General features: G+C 46.3%; 1 protein-coding gene across 1 annotated transcript; it reads right to left on the bottom strand.

The window, feature by feature from the left end:
* Positions 1-11,755: 11,755 nt before the first annotated feature.
* Positions 11,756-17,995, bottom strand: Lsm3 (LSM3 homolog, U6 small nuclear RNA and mRNA degradation associated). Its single transcript, NM_001106611.1, is given in 4 exon segments — positions 11,756-12,136; positions 14,586-14,681; positions 17,083-17,193; positions 17,875-17,995. Coding segments are annotated over 4 exon segments (309 nt in total). The 5' UTR covers positions 17,896-17,995; the 3' UTR covers positions 11,756-12,055.
* Between the last annotated feature and the right edge of the window lie 61 nt (positions 17,996-18,056).

The following is an 18,056-nucleotide window of genomic DNA, read 5'->3' as shown; positions in this document are numbered from 1 at the left end:
TGAACTTGACCTTTGCCCACTGAAGCAGAGCAGTCTCTGGTTTATCTAAAGGAAATGGGACCTGAAGGCTGGGAAATAATGAAAAACACAATCAGAAAGGGCTGAGATCCGGCACGTTCCCTCTCTGCCAGAAAGGTACGGTGGAGGATGAAAGCTGAGGTCATAGGACATTGGTGGGTGTGTAAGCTCTGAAGGGAGTCGCCTGGGACTGGAGCAGCGCTCTGACCCACAATTTCTAGTCTTCGGGGTACCATGTCATCTGCAGTGCAGAGAGCTGAGGGGCTTCCCAGCTCAGCTGTGATTTGCTGTGTGACACTGGCCAGTTAGGTGACTATTCTGTCCTAGGTTTTCTTAGCCAAGCTCCTACTAAGGTGGCAAGCTCCTTAGGGCCCAGACCCTGGGTTCTCAGGGCCCAACAGGTGCTCAGTACCTATCAGCTCATTGGGTAAACTGAATTCAATGTTGTCAGTAGGGTTGTAGGATCAGGGAGAGAATTGTCTGAGAAAGAATTTAAAGCCGAGGGCCAAGCCGGGCACGGGCATGGGCCTATATGTGCTTGGAGGCCGAGGCAGGACGATCTACTGTTTCCGAATTTGACCGTTGCCCAGGCAGCATAGAGAGGTCCCTGTGACTCCACTGAAGCACTGACACCCTCGGATTCTTCATTTCATCGTCAGACCAGGAAGGAGCCTGCCTGTTGGAGCTGGAGCTGTTTGTCCTGCAGATGGGGAAGCGGGTTCTTCATTCGTTCCACACGTATCCACAAGGCGCCTGCGGTCTGAAGGTCGCATCAGATGGAAACATTCTCCACGCTTAGGAAGTTTACATTCTGGCGGGAGGAGACCCTAAACAAGGAGACAGACATATATAAACAGAAACGGTTTACAACACAGAGTGCTGGGAGAAGAAGAAAACAGGTGATATGGGCTGGCAACATGGCTCAGCAATAAAGGTGATTGTCGCTAAACCTTGATCCCTAGAACACACATGGTAGAAAAAAAGACTGACTCCTACCAGTTGTCCCTCCCCTCAGGTCCCCCCCTCCAGAGAGAGAGAGAGAGAGACAGAGAGAGAGAGAGAGAGAGAGAGAGAGAGAGAGAATTAGAAAACAGAGGATGGGGCCTGGGAATGGTGGGAGTGGGGTGACAGGCTGGAGGAGTGACCAGATAGGACCTCTCTGTGGAGGTGACACAGGGTAGAGACCCAAGTGGTTGAAAATAATGCCACCCAGAAGTTAAAAGCTAGCACTCTAAGCCTCCTAAGCCTCTGCTTGTCCAAGGTCTGCCTTTGATTTTCTCTCTACTTTCTATCTATCTATCTATCTATCTATCTATCTATCTATCTATCTATCTCATGTTTATAGGTGGATTTTTGGCTGCATGTATGTCCATTTGAGGTTAGACTCTCTGGAAGTGGAGTTACAGACAGTTATGAGCTACCATGTGGGTGCTGGGAATTGAACCCAGGCCCTTTGGAAGAACAGCCAATGCTCTTAACCATAGAGCCATCTCTCAGCCCTCTCTCTTTTGTTATGGTAAGGAGAAGAGAATGCACTTTGATATAATTACAAAATTATGGAAGGCGATGGTTCTTCTCAATTTGTCAACCTGAGATCTAGAACCACCTGGGAGTCAGGTCTCTGGGCATGCTGCAGGAGATTACCTTGACTAGGTTCATCAAAGTGGGAAGACCTGCTCACTCTGGATGGCCACATTCTCTAGACTGAGAGTCCAGGCTGGATAAAATGGAGAAAGTGAGCTGAGTGCACAGGAAGTTCTGTGTTTCCTGACTGGATGTACCCAGCTGCCTCCTGCCGCTATGACTTCCCCACAGTGATTGACTGGGACCTGATACTGTGAATCAGAGTCAATCACAGCAGCGGGGAAGGTAGGCCAGCCTCTCCTACACTCACCATGTGTTTGTGTTTTGTCCTGTTATTGTTCCTCTATCATGTACGTTATACCTGGGATATCTACACCCCTTTTCTCAGAACCCCCTTTAAGTACATAGTACAAACATACTGCCCTGCCCCCAATACTTCAGTGTGTGTCTCCCAGGAAGAGCAACCTTCCCTCTCATGGCCATAGTCCATATCTAGCCTACAACCTATGCTCACCTTTTGTCAACTGCTTCAACAATGGCCTTTCAAAGTTATGCCATTTCCCAGGTCCTTGATCACACAGCACACCCATCCTTCTCATGTGAAGCCTTCGCACTTGGGTTTGATTGACAGCTCTGGAGGATTCAGTTGAGATTATACCTGTTTTGGAAGGAGGCCGACCAGCGTGACATGGAGTCTTCAGTGTGCAGTGGCGGGAGGCACATGGTGCTGGTTTGTGCTTCTAGTTTTGTGTGGTTAGGGAGGACACCACCTGGCTGACCCACTATGCCATCAGTTTCCTCTCAGTGATGTCTATGCTGTCTGTTGGGAGAAGAGGTGATGTTTTTACCATCCACCTATTTGGCCCCTAATTCATTTTACCATTCACAGGCAATTACCTTTATCTTTGCTTCTCCTTGCTAATTGTGGGTTAGCCAGTTTTCTGTCACCTGACAACATATCTGAGAAGAAAGGATAATTTTAGCTCCTGGCTTCAGAAGTGAAAGTCCATGATCACTTGGCCCCTGTTGCCTTGGGTCCATCATAAGATATGATCTCACGGAGGAAGCATGTGGCTCAAACTGTTTGCCTGCCCCACGGCAGAAGAAAAGCGGTGGATGGCCAGGTCCTAACATCATGCCCTCAATTTACTAGGCTCTTTCCACTGGGCCTTGCTTCCTAGAGGTCCCATGGCTACCCAATGGTACCATAAGCTGAGGACCAAGCTAATTACCCACATGGGTTTTAGGCTCTCTAAGGCTCACTGAATCAAATCTACACTCTAGAAGTTAGTGTTTTACTGTTTTTCTTCTCTTCACACTTATTTCTATAATCATCCTCTAACTACAAAATCACAGATTTATACCATATTACTAGTTTATATCACTACAACCAGATTCATCTCGAATCAGACCAATGAGGACTCTTGAAACTGGTTTCTGGGGCTGGGGAGGTGACTCAGCAGTTAGGAGCCCTGGCTACTTTTCTGGAGGACCAGAGTTTAATTCCCAGTATCTATAGGCAGCTCATAAACACCTGTAAGTCTAGTTCCAGGGTCCCTGATGTCCTCTTCTGCCTCTGTGGGCGCCATACATACACATACATACACAATACACACATAACTAAAAATAAAATAAAGATTTTAACTGGCTTCTGTGTCTCTGACATCACACTCATTTTTGAAGTGTTTCCTTGCTTTATGTGTATGTATGTATGTATGTATACATGTGTGTGCATGTGTGCAGATATGCATGTGAGTGGGTATGGAGAGGCCAGAGGACAACTTCAATTGATATCCTCAGGCACAGCCTGCCCACCCATTTTTGAGACATTCCCTCACAGGCCAGGAACTCCCCAAGTTGGTTGTGCTGGCTCACCAGTGAGCCCTAGGCATCCACCTGTCTCTGTTTAACCCATCACTAGGTACACACGCACACCACCATGCCCAGCTTAGAGTGAGCACAGGGGACAAGATTTAAGTCTTAGTGCTAACAGGAGCATGCCCTTTGCTGACTGAGCTACATCTGCAGGCTTTTCCCTGCTTTCTGACAGAGTAAGATGTTTCAAGATTGTCTCGTTCTTTCTTTGCCTCAGCCCTGGGCTGAGTCTTTTCTCTAACGAGCCTTAGTGTGCAAAGTTAATTAAGATGTGAGACCCAGGCAGGCCAGGCTCTGCTCCCAGTGTTTCACAGTTTCTGAGTCCCTCAAGACAGAGCTGAGAAACATCTCAATTCCTAACATGTATGAGTCAACAAGGACGGTTGGTCCAACAGGTCTTGTTTGCTAGCTGGAATGGTACTAGGAATCTGAACTCTGATAGCTTCCGGGAATTCTGATGCCCTTTACCCCCAAGACAGGCTGAACATGAAGGATGGAAGCCAGTGCTTCTCAGAACCTGGTGGGCATGTCACCTCAGGGCTTCTTTAAATGTGTTCTCTTGACTCTATACCCAAAGTGGCTCATTTGGTATCTTTAGACTAGGGAACAAGAACTTGCTTTGCTGTTGTTCTAAGAGCCTTTCTAACACACTGCATTTTAAACACATCTCCAGGTACTGCTGCTGCTTGCTGATCTGGGAGTGCGTTTTGAAAAACACTCATTCAGACATTGGCTCTGAAAGTGGCTACATACTAGACTTCTTAGAGATGTTTTACTGTTTTTGTTTGTTTGTGTTTAAATATCAACCCAGAAGACTCTAGAAACTATGACTTATTGGTGATCATTAAGAATTTTATGACCTTGGCAAGTGGGGCTGTTGCTCAGCACAACTGGAGATGATTCTAAGAGGAGGTAGGGTTCAGCGGAAAGGGATTTAGGAGGCAGTGAGCCTGGCCTTTGTGAGGAATAGCAAAGCCACTGGTGCATTTGGTTTGCAGGAGAGGAGAGTGAGGTAGGCAGCTGGGTAAGAAGTGAATGAGATGGGCCATGAATCTGGATGCTGCTCCAGTGGGTTGGGGAGCCTGGGGGCAGGCTGTGAGCTGGACCTTCTGTCTGGAGTGTCTTCACTTCAGTCACTTCGAGGCCAGCCTTCGTTTTACATACCGATCTTGAGTTCTCCCTAGCGGCTTGTGGCTGTGATGAAGGATGAAGGTGTTCCACTGTTGCAGGGTCACACCGTGAGCCCCAAGATCGGTTTAATCACTGGCAAAACCTGTTTCTAGTTGTACTGTGGCTCAACTTTAGTACACACTTTTAACAATGAAGGTAAAGTTAGCTTGTAGAATGAAGCACCCATGTTTGAAAGTAATGTCTAATTGAGTGGCAGACAAAGTGACGAATTAGACAGAATAGGCTATGCCCAACTCTCACAAGAACAGACAGGAAAGAGAGGCTATTTAAGAGAGCATAGAGAGAGGGGGTAGGAAGGAGGTACTTTTACCATACAGTTTTACAGAGAGAGGTAAAGACATGATGATCCAGAGAATGAGAAGGAGCCAGAAGATTAGAACAAATTGCTAGAGGCCAAGCAGGGCAATTCAGTCAGAGGCCAAGAAAGAAGCCAGATTCAGTCAACTTAGAGAAGTTTGAGTCAGAACAGTTGAGTTGAACCAGCCAGCCAGAGCTCAAAAAGAAATAGAAAGAGTGAGTTTATTCAGCAGTAAGTTTCAGAAGCTGAAACATTTCTAGGTTAGACTGTATGGAGACTAGAAGCTTCCAGGACTGGGCCTACCCTAGCAGATTGAGGCAGTGAGCCTCTGAGACAACACTTAGTACAGGCAAATAAAGTTCCTTTTACACTCTATGCTTTCCTCTCATATCTTGAGTCCTGCCCATGGATTTGAAACCTCTGAAAAAGAAGTCTACACAGAGTGATAAAGTATTGTGTTTGGAACAGGGACTTGGCAGGTAGGGGACATCTTCAGTCATTCACAACAGTGTGAATGCTTACTGTGACCAAATTCTACTTATACATCGGTAAGATGGTACATTTTATCGTGTGTGTGTGTGTGTGTGTGTGTGTGTGTGTGTGTGTGTGTTACTCACTTGTGAGAACACAGGTACAGGCCACCAGAGCACATGAAAGAAATAGTTTGGGACAACCATTTACTTTAACAGAATGACTCTTTACATGCAGTTCTACCCGTGGCTTGCCTACAAAGCAGGGCATGTGAGCTCTGAAGACACGATTGTTTGACGTGCAGCATGGCAGAAACACCAGCCCAGAGAGCAAGGCTGTCTGGCTTGATGCCTCCCGCAGTGGCAGTTCCAACAGCTCTGCCCTCCACAGGACATCGTGCAACCGAGTATGCTTGAATTAAACATGAGTGTTGCCACACGATTCTGTTCACATCTATTTTGATTCTGGCAGTTGCTAACCTTTCTTCTAGGAAAAGTGGGGGTGGGGATCCCTGTTGGTGAGACTCTACTGTTAGGAGCTTGTGAGAACGCTGGCTGGGTGGAGGCAGGTATGAACTGCTCCTGGGTAACTTTCAGCAACACTCCTAGGCCCTGATAGTTGGCAGAGGCCTGGCACCAGCTCTGTCACCCTGCCGTGAGGATGACCTGCCCTTTCCCTCAGTTACTGGAGCTCTGGGTTTTTTGCTGGGCCAGAGCTGACGGTGATGTCATTGTCTTGTGATGTTGTTGGATGACCTTGTTCGTGAGGCTGTTCTGCTCGTTTCTCTCACACCTGACAACTGAGATGAGAAAAGCATGAACCGAAGAGGGAAGGATGGAGGACCCTTCAAAGGAGAACTATGCCCACTCACTCAGCCAATCCCTAAACCCTAAGCACAACTGCCTTGGATCCAACTTAGTTTCTAGCAGTTCTCAGCCTGAAAAAGCTGTAAAGGAAAAAGAGAAGACATCAGTGAGGGCTGGGGTGCAGGTCAGAGGCAGAGCTCTTGGCTAGCTCCTATCTTACGAAGAAACTGGATCGAAGTGACTGAGTCTAGTGTTCAGCTAATTGTAAATGCAAGGTTTCTTGTCTCCTCATCTGTACCCTTACCTTGTAACACACAAATGGTGGCTCTCAAGTTCCTTTCAATCTCTCTAAACCTGTTGAATCAATAACAGGGTGCTCTTGGGCTGGAAGGACAGCACAAATGAGGACATTAAGGCCGACAGCAGGAACAATCTGCTCAGTGAGGTGGCAGAGTCTGGCCTTGAGCTCCACTCCCAACCCCCAAAGCTCAGATCAACCACCCAGATAAACCCAGGATAGAGTGATGGTGAAACCATCTTGCCTAGACTGTGTGTGCTTGGTGGTTGGTTCCAGCTCAGCATCATAGGAGCTGCCACTGTTAGAAGGATATTTTGCCTGAAAACTATCTCCTGGGGCTCTGGTGAATGTGATGTTGCCTGTTCTGTGCTTCTGGAACTGCGGTTGGAATTTCACATAGTTTGGATTTAAGAAATTAAATGGCACAGTCTGCCATCTAATATTGTTGACAGTGAACCTAGACAAGTTGAAACGGAATAGGGAGGAGTGTAGCGCCCTCTAGTGTCAAAACATGCTCTTGGCTGATCCTGGAAACTTAAAGTTGAACAAGAGCAACAGACCTGGGGTGCTACACAGTAGATTGTAGTTAATGGCTGTGTATTTCACAAGCGACAAGAAAAGATTTTAAGTTTTCACCACAAATAAACTAAATTTAATTATTTTTAAATACATGTTTGGAGATAAACATTTATATTCATTAAGATTCCACCCAGTGCAAACACGTTTTGGGACCACATTATACCTATTTACTTATGTGTGCATATTTTATGTTCTTGTCTATTGAGACCGGATCTTGATTCATAGACCCTGGCTGGCCTAGAACTTGCAATCCTCCTGCCTCAGCATCTTGAGTGCTGAGATTACAGGTATGCACCACAATGCCAAGCTCCAATGTTTAGCTTTTATGTACTAGCTAAAAATACATTTAATTGAGGAGGAAAAAAAAGAAAGAAAGAAACATGCAAGCTTAGGTGAATCCTCTTCGATGTACTCTATTTTCCCTTAGGTGAGCAAGTGCAAGCCAGGGACAGGAGAAGCTTGCCGAAATCCACAAAGCAGATTGGTGACAGAGCAAAGATGGGCAGGTTTGTTACCCACCTCTGCTTTCTCCAGGAGGCATTTACTCCACAGTGAGCATGAATAGGAAATCAGGTTCCATTTAGCCCAAACAGCAGCTGCTCACTCAGAAGGAAGAATCCTATCAAAGGGGAACCGAAGGTGCAGTGGGTGGCATGTGATCTGAAGGGACCACAGCCCCCAGACTCTATACTATATTCAGGTGCTGCTGGGCTGTGTGAACAGTGCTGCTCGGGCTGAGCCTCATGGTGCCCTGATTCCATTTCAGAGGTCCATTTGTTGTGTGCTGTGACCTAGGCAGGTCTCTTCCACTCCTTAGGTCTTTGTATTGTTCTGTGAGATCAAAGTACTGAGTGACGCCAGGCTTCCTCATTTCATTTGAATGCCCAACTTGACTCAGAATTTTCTAGCACTGGTCTCTTTGCTGACTTTCAGCCCAGGGAAGTGACAGTGACGGGAGCGGTGGTGGTGGATTCTCAATGCTCTGCCAAATCTTCACAGACCCTACTACTGTCCTGGGAGGCAGACCCCGAGGATGCTCGATCTTCTCCCTCCTTATCTTCTTACCCCTTCCTTCCTGCACAGCACTTGCTTCAGGCTCCTGTAGATCTGGCACATGGTAAACATCTTTCTTCCTCTCTGTTGTGAAGTATGTGTTCACATATGTTCGTGTGTGTGTGTGTGTGTGTGTGTGTGTGTGTGTGTGTGTGTGTGTGTTTGAAGAGGCCAGATGTTTATGTTTTATCATTTTCCACCTTATTTTTTGAGAGAGTCTCTCACTGAACCTGGGGCTTTCTGATTCAGCAAAACTAGCTAGCCAGCAAGCTCTGGCAATCCACATCAGCCTTTCCACATGGATCTGACCTTAGATCCTCATGTATATTTGGCAAACACTGTGCCATTTTCTCAGCCCTTGCAAACTACATTTTAACTGAATGAATCAAAGTATTTCAAAGCCAGGTTCTCCTGAAAACGACCCAGGGAGAGTGTGGGGAGCAGCTAGACTAAGGCAGCTTAAAGGAGTGACTTTGGCTCACTGTGCATGACCTCTCTGTGTTGCTCCTATCCTGGGGACAGTCCCAGGGCTGTCCTGGGCTGCTCATGTAGATACTCATCAGTCCTTACAGCTGACCTTAGGGTAACTCCATCTGCTTAGCTGGCACATGGCCAGCCGTTCTTTGAAGCTTGGTTATCTGGCACCCCTGCAGTGTGGGAACTTTCCCAACCCACAAAGACAACTGGGGGTGGGGGGATGTCAATATCTCACCCTGGATCTCCATGGCATAGGAAGTGGATGGGAGGAATACCAAGAAAAGAATCCCTCAGGGGTAATCAATATCAGAAACCACAGTGGGGCATGCTGTATCCACACCCCTGAAACTTAGGCATCAGCCAAGAAAATAAGAATCGACATGCTCTGTGAGAATGGAGCAACGGGCCTGAGGAGTTGAAAACACTGGGCGCTGTAGTCCTCAATTCTTGGCGTTTTCCATGTAAACTGATGCCTGGCCTGCTGGTGGTCTCAGGCACATGGTAGCAGGAGATGGGAGATGGCTGAGGGGTGAAAGGGAGTAAGGGGGACCCCGGTATTGGGGAATGATGTGCACAGCTTGCCTGGTCCTTTCTGCCTGCAGTTCATCACACAGCACTGCAGGCCAGGTGTCATTTAATCTTTACCTATTCAGCACTGATGGAATACAAGCTGTTGGCCAGGCCTCAGCCTGGGGTTGTGAATACATGCAGTCACTTGTCTGATGGGACTGTGTTCAATAAGTTCCCAGAAGCAGAGGGCTAATACCTACCGTCAGCTTAGGAACCCCACCCAGTGCTACAGCAGGACTCTGCAGGTGTCCCCCAACCCCCATGGTCCTGCTGCCACCATGCTGCCCAGTCTGTTACTGAACAAGCCTAAGCTTTGCCCTCCTTGATTTCTTGAGAGGCTCCAGAGCTTCTGGTGAGATTCCACAGCAATGGCCTAAGGGGTGTCCAAGGAATCTGTCACTGCTAATAAAACGCCCAGTTAGTTTCCAGCAACTTACAACTGACTTATCTGTAAAACAGGCCTTCTTTGCCTCTGACAGTGTCTCCTTGTTTTGACTGCCTGACAGAGGTGGGGAGCATTCTGCTCAGGCCTGGCTCATCGAAGCCTCCATTCGCACAGCTGGATGAACAGCCTATGGTTGAGCATAAGATGTCTGAATCTCCCATAGGGAAGCGCTTGCCCTGAGCTCAATGGAGAGCTAAGTGACAGGGACACCCACTGTGCTTCCTTTCCTTAAATAACAGAAATCCTGTGCAAGCCGGGGTGGCTTCCTTGTTTCCAGTGAGCTCCCTCATCACAGGTGAGCTTTGCTTATCGCTGGTAGCTGCTCACGGGAAGGCAACGACGAGTATCACCACTGGAGAGTAAATTTAAGGTCATAGGAAGCATTTGTCTGTTCAGATGGATGACACCTCATGTTGGGGCAGATCTTTGAAATTTACTACTTAAAACTGTCACTTGTAGCTAATGATTATAGATTAACTTTAGCCAAGTTACTTGGATTTCAAATAAAGCACGCTGCAAAGATAGCTCGCTATTTTCTGTCTTTGTGAGAAGCATCCACCATTCCTGTCTCTTTCATGAAATGACCAACCCAGGAGTGGAGGTGTGACATCTGCTATGCCCACGTATTTGACAAGAAGCAACTTACAGGAGGGTTTACTTTGGCTTACACTGAGGTACATTACCCAGGTAGGATGGCAGGAGCATGTGCTGCTTATGGGGGGTTCAGGAAGCAGAGAGAACAGGATGCAGGGTCGGACTATAAAACCTTAAGGCCATTCCTCTATCAATTACCCCATAAAGATTCCATAACTTCCCTCAACAGCAGCACCAGCTGGGACCAAGCATTGAAATACCCGAGGCTACGGAGGACAGTCCAAATTGTAACTGTCACAGACACTGTGTTACAAAAACCGCTCTTATTAATCCCACCAAGTGTAGGATACCCAGCTGAGGGCTCTCCGGTCAGAAGTCTAAGGCATAGTTGCTAGAAACCCTTTGCCAGTCTAGACAGTGTAGACCACTTCAAACCAATAGAGGCAGCCCTGGTATGGGGGTCAGCAGCAGGGGGTCTGCTTGAATTGTTAAGTTAGAGTCCTAAACACGAAAGAGCTGCCAACCTTACAGACCTCAGTTTGCTCCTTTTAAGACTGCAGGGCTTGTGAGGACCCTGAAAGAGACTTTGCCCGAGACATGCTAGTCAGTGAGCTAGTTATGGCCACTGCCGCTAGAATTTGGTTAAGATGTCTACTCAGGAAGGGGATCTCAAGGAATGACCACTTGACGCAGCCAAAATCCCAAGTCCTATGTGCCCCCCTGTGGGGGTGGTCAAGGTGGAGGGAGGGTTCTGCCCTGCCTACTCTCTGAAGACCAAACTTCTAGCAGCTCAGCCACACTTGTTTTTCTCTTCTCTAACTTGTAGGAACAGGTACAATAAATAATGAAAATAAAGCCTCATGACGTTGGCTCAGAGCACATAAGCAAAGTGCACTTGACAGTGGATTAGCAAACTCACTGAGCACATTTATAGACATCCCCCACAGTGTGGGCTGTCTACACGTTTCTTCTTTTTGTGGTGCAGGGACTATGCCCTAATGCATACAGGCTGAGAGCCACGGCCTCAGCATTATTTCCTGTATTTCACAACAGGGTAAGTACTAAGTGGAAGGTGCTGGCCCCAAGTGTCCTTGTGATTCTATGTGAAGTAGAGGCTGGCTGAAGCCAGAATGGAAGTAGCTTTGCTTTCAGCTGCTTCCCGCTCAAACTCTCCGACCTTGTCACTGGCGGCCTATGAGCCAGGACTGAAGACAGTTCTTCAGTCACAGAAGTCATGCTTTGCATTTTCCTAGTAGGTTGACAGTTGAGGTCACTTGCCTCCCTTCTTGTCTAGTTCTGAGTGCTACCTGAGCCCCTAAGACAGGCAAGGCTATCTATCAACAATGGCCTCCCTATCCCAGAACTGCTGGCACAGCGCTACCTCAGATAAGGGCAGGGGCAGGCTGACCACTCTCTTTCCTTACACCCTAGACATGGGTGACACACTACACAACAGGTAAAAACTTGAGAATCCACAAGACACATTGAAAACATAGTACTAAAAAAGGAAACATCAAATTTAATTTAAAGAAAAACATCCTGAAAGTAACTGCAAGAACAATGGGCAAACCAACTCCTGAAGAGCAAGGCGGTCACACTGACTGGAGGGCTGGAGAAAGGGGCAGGCCATTTAGCTGGAGAGCTTGTGAGTTACTTGCAAATGAACTTCTTTGAGGGTAGAGGGATCCTCGGGTCATTTCTGACTATCAGATGCGTGTGAGCTTCTCTCTCTGGGAGTGTCCTGTACATCTCAAGAGGCAAAGTCTCCACTTCCCTACGCAGGCTCCATTTTTGTCTCAGCCAACTCTCAATGGAGGGGCGACTAGAACAACACCATCTCCCCGGACGAAGAGCATGGGGATGTTCCGTTTTGTGGACTGGAAGAGAACAACAAAAGGGAAAAGCAGGATCAGGTTAAGCAGTTCAAGTGCCCATCTCCCGGGTGACCGCAACAGGGACCACTGCTGCACACCCAGACCCAGTGTACTGCTACAGTGCATTTCCCAGGCTTCTTTGTGATAGAGCTGGACACAAGGTAGAGGGGGGGGTTGTGTTATTTTTTTGAGATGGGGACTGTCTTGTGGTGTAGCTCACATTAGTCTGAAATTTCTAATCCCCATACCTCCCACACCTCAACCACAAGTGCTGGGATTATTATTTTTTTAAGATTTATTTTCACTCTGTGTGTGTGTGTGTGTGTGTGTGTGTGTGTGTGTGTCCTTTCTTTTCTGGCATCCTTGGGCTCCTGTATGTACATGATTCACATGAACTCGCACAGATGCACACATACACATAAAAATTAGATAAATAAATGTAAATAAAAACAAGTCAGACATTGTGCCTCATGACTACAATGCTAGAGCATAGAGAAGGCTGAGGCAGGCAGGTCACCATGAATTCAAGTACAACTCGGCTACATAGCATGTTCCAAAACTGCCCATGTTATAAGACTGTGTCAATACCTCTCTAGCCTAGGTGCTGGGATTAGAGGATTATGTTACTATGTCTGGTTTTGCACTGAGTAGGGGAGAGGGTACTAGGGATTAAACTCTTTCACATTCTAAGCAAATGCTTAACTACTGAGTTAAATCCTTAGCTATGACTGAATTTTAGCTATGGATTTTAAGAATGACATCCTGAGTGTCAGTGGGTAGTCACTGTTTTACCAATGGATGGACCCTGTACACTAAGATCTCAAGGAGCAGGAGGGTAGAATGTCCCCAACTTAGCACTTGACAGGAAACCACTGTGCTGACTGTAGGCAGGGCCTCAGCCTCAGGTGAGCTCAGCCATCACACCTGCTTCTATGTACTCCTGGGAGCGCAACGGGGAACATACTTTTCAAAGCTTTAGCTCAGTGGTCAGGCTTTGGGCAGTCAGCAAACATGGTGCATCTGGAGTCATCACTAAACCTTGGCAAAGTGTTAGGCAGAACTTGGGAGCAGCCTAAAGACCTCCCAAAAACTACAGACTGCGGGGACAAATGCTGGGAAAAGCCAAATGTTAATAAGCGCTCTGGTGTAGCAGATAGATTTAGCAGGGAAGTACAAGAAGATCTGGCAAGAACTGGCTAGTTATCAGGAAAACAAAAAGAAACGATGCCAGATGCAACGATATTAAGTACAAAAAAAAAAAAAAAAAAAAGCACAGGCAGAGACCATGAAGGGTACTGGGTAATCAGGATGGTCTGATAGAGATGCTGTCTCCTCAGTTTCCAAAAGGTCGGTGCTTTAAGATGAGGGTCAAGATGGTTGTTACAAAGAGCACAGTACCACCACTAAGAGCAACCTGGCAGTTAACCACACTGTGGGCTGTATGGTAAAGGAAGGTGCTAAACATGACGGACAGCAGGAAAAGTGGGCTGGAGCCATTGACACTTTAGCAATCAACAAGAGCAATACTCTGTGGTGGACTGAGAACCACTTTCTGTCTTCCTATTAGCCAGTTGGTAGCAATCCAATCACTCAGGTGTTAATATCAACACTGTGGGGAGAAACTCTGGGAATCCTAGTGGTCTACGGTCCCCTTCCTGTTTTGGGAATGTTACAGTTCATTAGTTATGTCAGCTGAGAGAGAGCAAAGGCTGCTGTTTGTTTTCCCATTTCAAAGGTGATGAGAGATACAAGACAGCAATGTACTGTTCTCCACAGTGCTGCATGAAAAAGACTGTAGACACTGTCTGCAACACCAGTCTGTCCTGGCTTTGTCTGTAGTAAAGACACATGACACATTCGTAGACATGATGAAGAGGTGCTCAGCAGTTAAGAACATTGGCCGCTCTTCCTGAGAACCCAGGTTTAAACCCCAGCATTTATAGGGTGGCTCACGACTGTTTGTAACTCCAATTCCAAGGAATCTGGTGCCCTCTTCTGGCCTCCTTAGACACCAGGCATGCACATAGTACACACATATACAGACACCCATACATATAAAATACTTTTTAAATTTAAATTTAATAAAAGACACTATTGTATTTGTGGGTTTGGTGTGGTGGCACAAGCTTTTAATCCCAGTTCTCATGAGGCAAAGGCTCAGACCAACTCAGCTGACTGGAAAGCGCACTCTCAAACCGTTGAGCTGCCTCTAGGCTGTATAGTGTGCCCCAAGTCCCCAGCTTTGTGAGCTGTCACCCATGTTAGCAATACAGCTGACTTTAAGATTGGTGTTAAAAACGGGTTGTGTGACTCCCAAACCCTTGCACTTAGCTATACACTCTATCAGTGGTTCCTAAGTAGGCGCCAGAACATAGCGGGCTTTCCACAAACGTGTTAAGCTGCTGCATGTTGAGAACTGACATTGTGAAGAGAGAAGACTTGCAGGACTCACTTTATATATCTCTTCATACGTCTCCTCATCAATCTCTATCGTCGTCACAGTTTCTTCTACATCTCCCAGAATCATATTTAAATGTTGATCGTAAGCCTGAAGTAGAGGGTGAGATTTGAGAAACAAGGAATAGGGCTCAAAAAGTAGATACAAGTGGATTATAAGTAACAGGTTCAATACTTACACCCAAAATTTTTACATGAAAATAACAAACACTCCCTCTGTGCTAGTCTATCATGTCTTTACAAGCGCTACTGCTTATGATAAAAAGTAAGTTCACTCAAAGTAACCTGAGAGTACTTAAGTTCTTCCTTTACTTGTTACCCAAAGCGGCCCCACCATTCACAAGTTTATTATGAAAAACAGCAAATTCTGTCAGACTTCTTTCAGGAATACTAAGCAGCAAAAAGTCCTCTCACTTGTTGTGCGATAGATAGCACTGCGGTTCTCAAGCAGGAACTGTCATTTGATGCTCACAAAAATGAAACAGGTGTAGCAAAGTTTGGCCCATTTTTGTGGACATGGGTATGTGTGTACAGTATACACGGGTACTGCATGTTTACAAGTGTGTGGATGCCAGAGGCTGAAACAGATGCCTTCCTCAGTTGCTCCCCACCGTATGTATTAAGGTAGTGTCTTTAAGTTGAACGCAAGAGCTTGTTCTGGGGTCTCCACAGGTGTTAGGGATCTAAACTTCAGCACTCAAACTTTACCCACCAATCATTTGTCCCACCTTTACTTTGCCCATTTATAACTTGTCCAGAGCTTAACATGCTTTGGCATCTGTGGGCTCAGGCAGGAAGGATTGCAACCACAGTGTTTAGTGCAACCTCCAAAGTTCATCCCTTTTACTAACAGCAAACCTCCTGGGGCTTGTTCAGAACCCACTTATATGTTCTTCTAACAAAGTGCTAAGTGCTTTTGCCTGCTCATATCAAGATTAAAAATAGCCAGGCGCCACATTGAGAAGGAACTGCTTGGCAGCTACACAAATGAGCAAAATGTTCAGCTGGAGAGCAGGGAGGAAACAGAAACCTGGGCCACTTACTACAGAGGTAAGAGCTTCAGACACCTCCAAACTAAAGGCGATGGTCTAGCCTGGGGTCATTCCATGTGCCGAAGAGCCTTTCAATTTAGCTCCATCCCATGTTTCTCACCAAACTGGCACCGCTGTTTCCCTAATGCTGGCTTGTAGATCAACAGTCCAATTTCCTTCCAAGTCACAGAGGTTCTTTATCCTCAGGTTTCATGAAAGAACTAAAAATTTCTTCATAGAAGAAAGACTGAGACTGTCCCCCACACTGGCTCTGTGGGTGCCAGTATGGGGCTATTTCTAAGCCTGAACTAAAAAGACTTAATTCCAATTCCCGTTGTAAACCAACAGCTCTGAGGAAAGTAACAAGAAGAGACAAAACCCTAAGTGCACAATAATGCTACTTCAAGGGACCAATTCCACAGGCATCATAAATGTGCACAAGCAATATATGTAAAAGTGCACAATGCAGTTTTAAGGCTGGAAAAACAAAAAAGTGACCGAAGCCTTATAGAGAATCCTGGGCAACTGTGTCAGCTGCATAATCATTCCACACAGAAACCGTGTGGAAAAGGTGTGTACATACCAGACAAGGTTTCACTATGTAGTCCAGACTGGCCTCAAATATATGACCTTCCTACCTCAGTCATCTAAGTACTGGAATTATGGGCACATGCCACCGTACCTCACTAGGATCCTCCTTCAAACACAGACAGCATATACACATGCAGAAAAGATGTGGACGACTATGTAGCCAACTTTGAATAGTGCAGAGAAAATGGAATTTCACCTTTAGATTTCTATGGTGTTTAATTTTTTTTTGGTAGTGCTAGGGGCTTTGCCACATACTAGGTGAACGATCTCTGGCCTGCTATTTAGTTTTTTTCATGTCAAAGGAGAGTTTTATATGTCGAAAACCAAAACACCCTGTCCAATAACTTTTAAAAACATAGGACAATGGCAAGAGTGGTAGTGCATGTCTAAAATCCCAGTTCTAAGGAGAGAGAGGCAGGAGGATCTTGAGTTTGAAGCTAGCTGGGTTACATAGTATGACCTTGTCTAAAACAAAAAGAAGTTTATTCATTTTAAATAAACAGAGGACAAAGCTGAAGAAAACAAAAGTGTTCTACAGGGTTGTAGAGATGCTCAAATTAAGAGCACTGGTTATCCCTGCAGAGGACCTGAGTTTGGCTCCTAGCAACCACACCAGGCAGCTCACAACTGTCTGTAACTCCAGCTCTGGGCAATCAGATGCCTTGTTCTGGTCTCACAGGAGTCCCATCCCTCTCTAAAAAACATTCTGGTTAAGGAAAAAATATTTTAAAAGTCAATAAAGGAATTTCCAACTCCCAAAAGTCATTGTATAATTAAAAAAAATAAGTTTATGTTGCAGTTCTTATCTGTAAGGAGGTAGGAAGGGATGACAGGGGAGCATCTGGTTTTGAGATAACTTAACAGACTTACATGTAATCTGCCTCGAAGCTCTCGGTCATTTCTCATTTTCACATAAATTCGCTCATCCAAGCTGAGTCTTATAAGATCCAGGGGCTCCTCTACGGTATTGGTGGTCTGTTGCTGATGAGAGAAGAAGGCTTAGTAATGGAACACTGAGGTAGTGTGGTGTTTCAATCACTGTTAAGCAGTGAAAGCAACATGTGGGTGTTGGTACACAGCCAGGGTTGTCTACAAGAGCCAAAAGTGCTCTTAACCACTAAGCCCCAATAAATCCCTATTAAGGAACTTATATTCTAGTTGTGGAACGAACATTTTAAATAAAGAACACATTTAAAACAACATGCTCTGAAGAGAAACACTGTGTGCCAGGTCTTTGCTTGTTTTCTATATACTACATCTCTAGCAGTTTCTCTATCTCACATAACTGCACCTTTTATCTGACCTCCCCTCGTAACACACTCCAAGTGAGCCACTGCCTGCGTGCCAGGTGCTTACACGTATTACTATGCTGGTGTCCTACCGCTACAGTACTCTTTCTGTCGGAATCCCGACCGTATCTCCCATAGATGGGATATCCACAGCCGTCTGCATTCTACAGAGAAAGGGCGACGACGAGCGAGATGGGCAGATGGGCGGGTTGAGAAACTCTGGGCCTACGGAAGTTTTAGGAGCAGGCCTGGCTGCGGAAGGCCGTGGGAACTCGGGAAAAAGAAAAGGGCCATTCCACGGGAAGCGTGGAAAAAGCAAGCCCGGCTAAGAAACGAAAGCACTTCCTCTTCGGACGCCCCAGGACAAACTTACCTGATCTACGTCGTCCGCCATGTTTCAAACGCTGCGCCCTTTCCACCTCTCGCGAGAGCAGACACTAGGAAACGTTGGGCCGCCACGCACTGGAAGGCGAACTACACTATTTTTGTCCCTTCGCGCCCTTGTAGTTTGCATGGGGGCGGGATTTTTTGGAGGGCGTGGTCCTATCCGGAGCT

The sequence above is a fragment of the Rattus norvegicus genome, chromosome 4 (assembly GCF_021556685.1).
Source record: "Rattus norvegicus strain SHRSP/BbbUtx chromosome 4, alternate assembly SHRSP_T2T, whole genome shotgun sequence".
Taxonomy (NCBI): Eukaryota; Metazoa; Chordata; class Mammalia; order Rodentia; family Muridae; genus Rattus; species Rattus norvegicus.
This window is presented reverse-complemented; position numbering and strand designations above follow the sequence as displayed.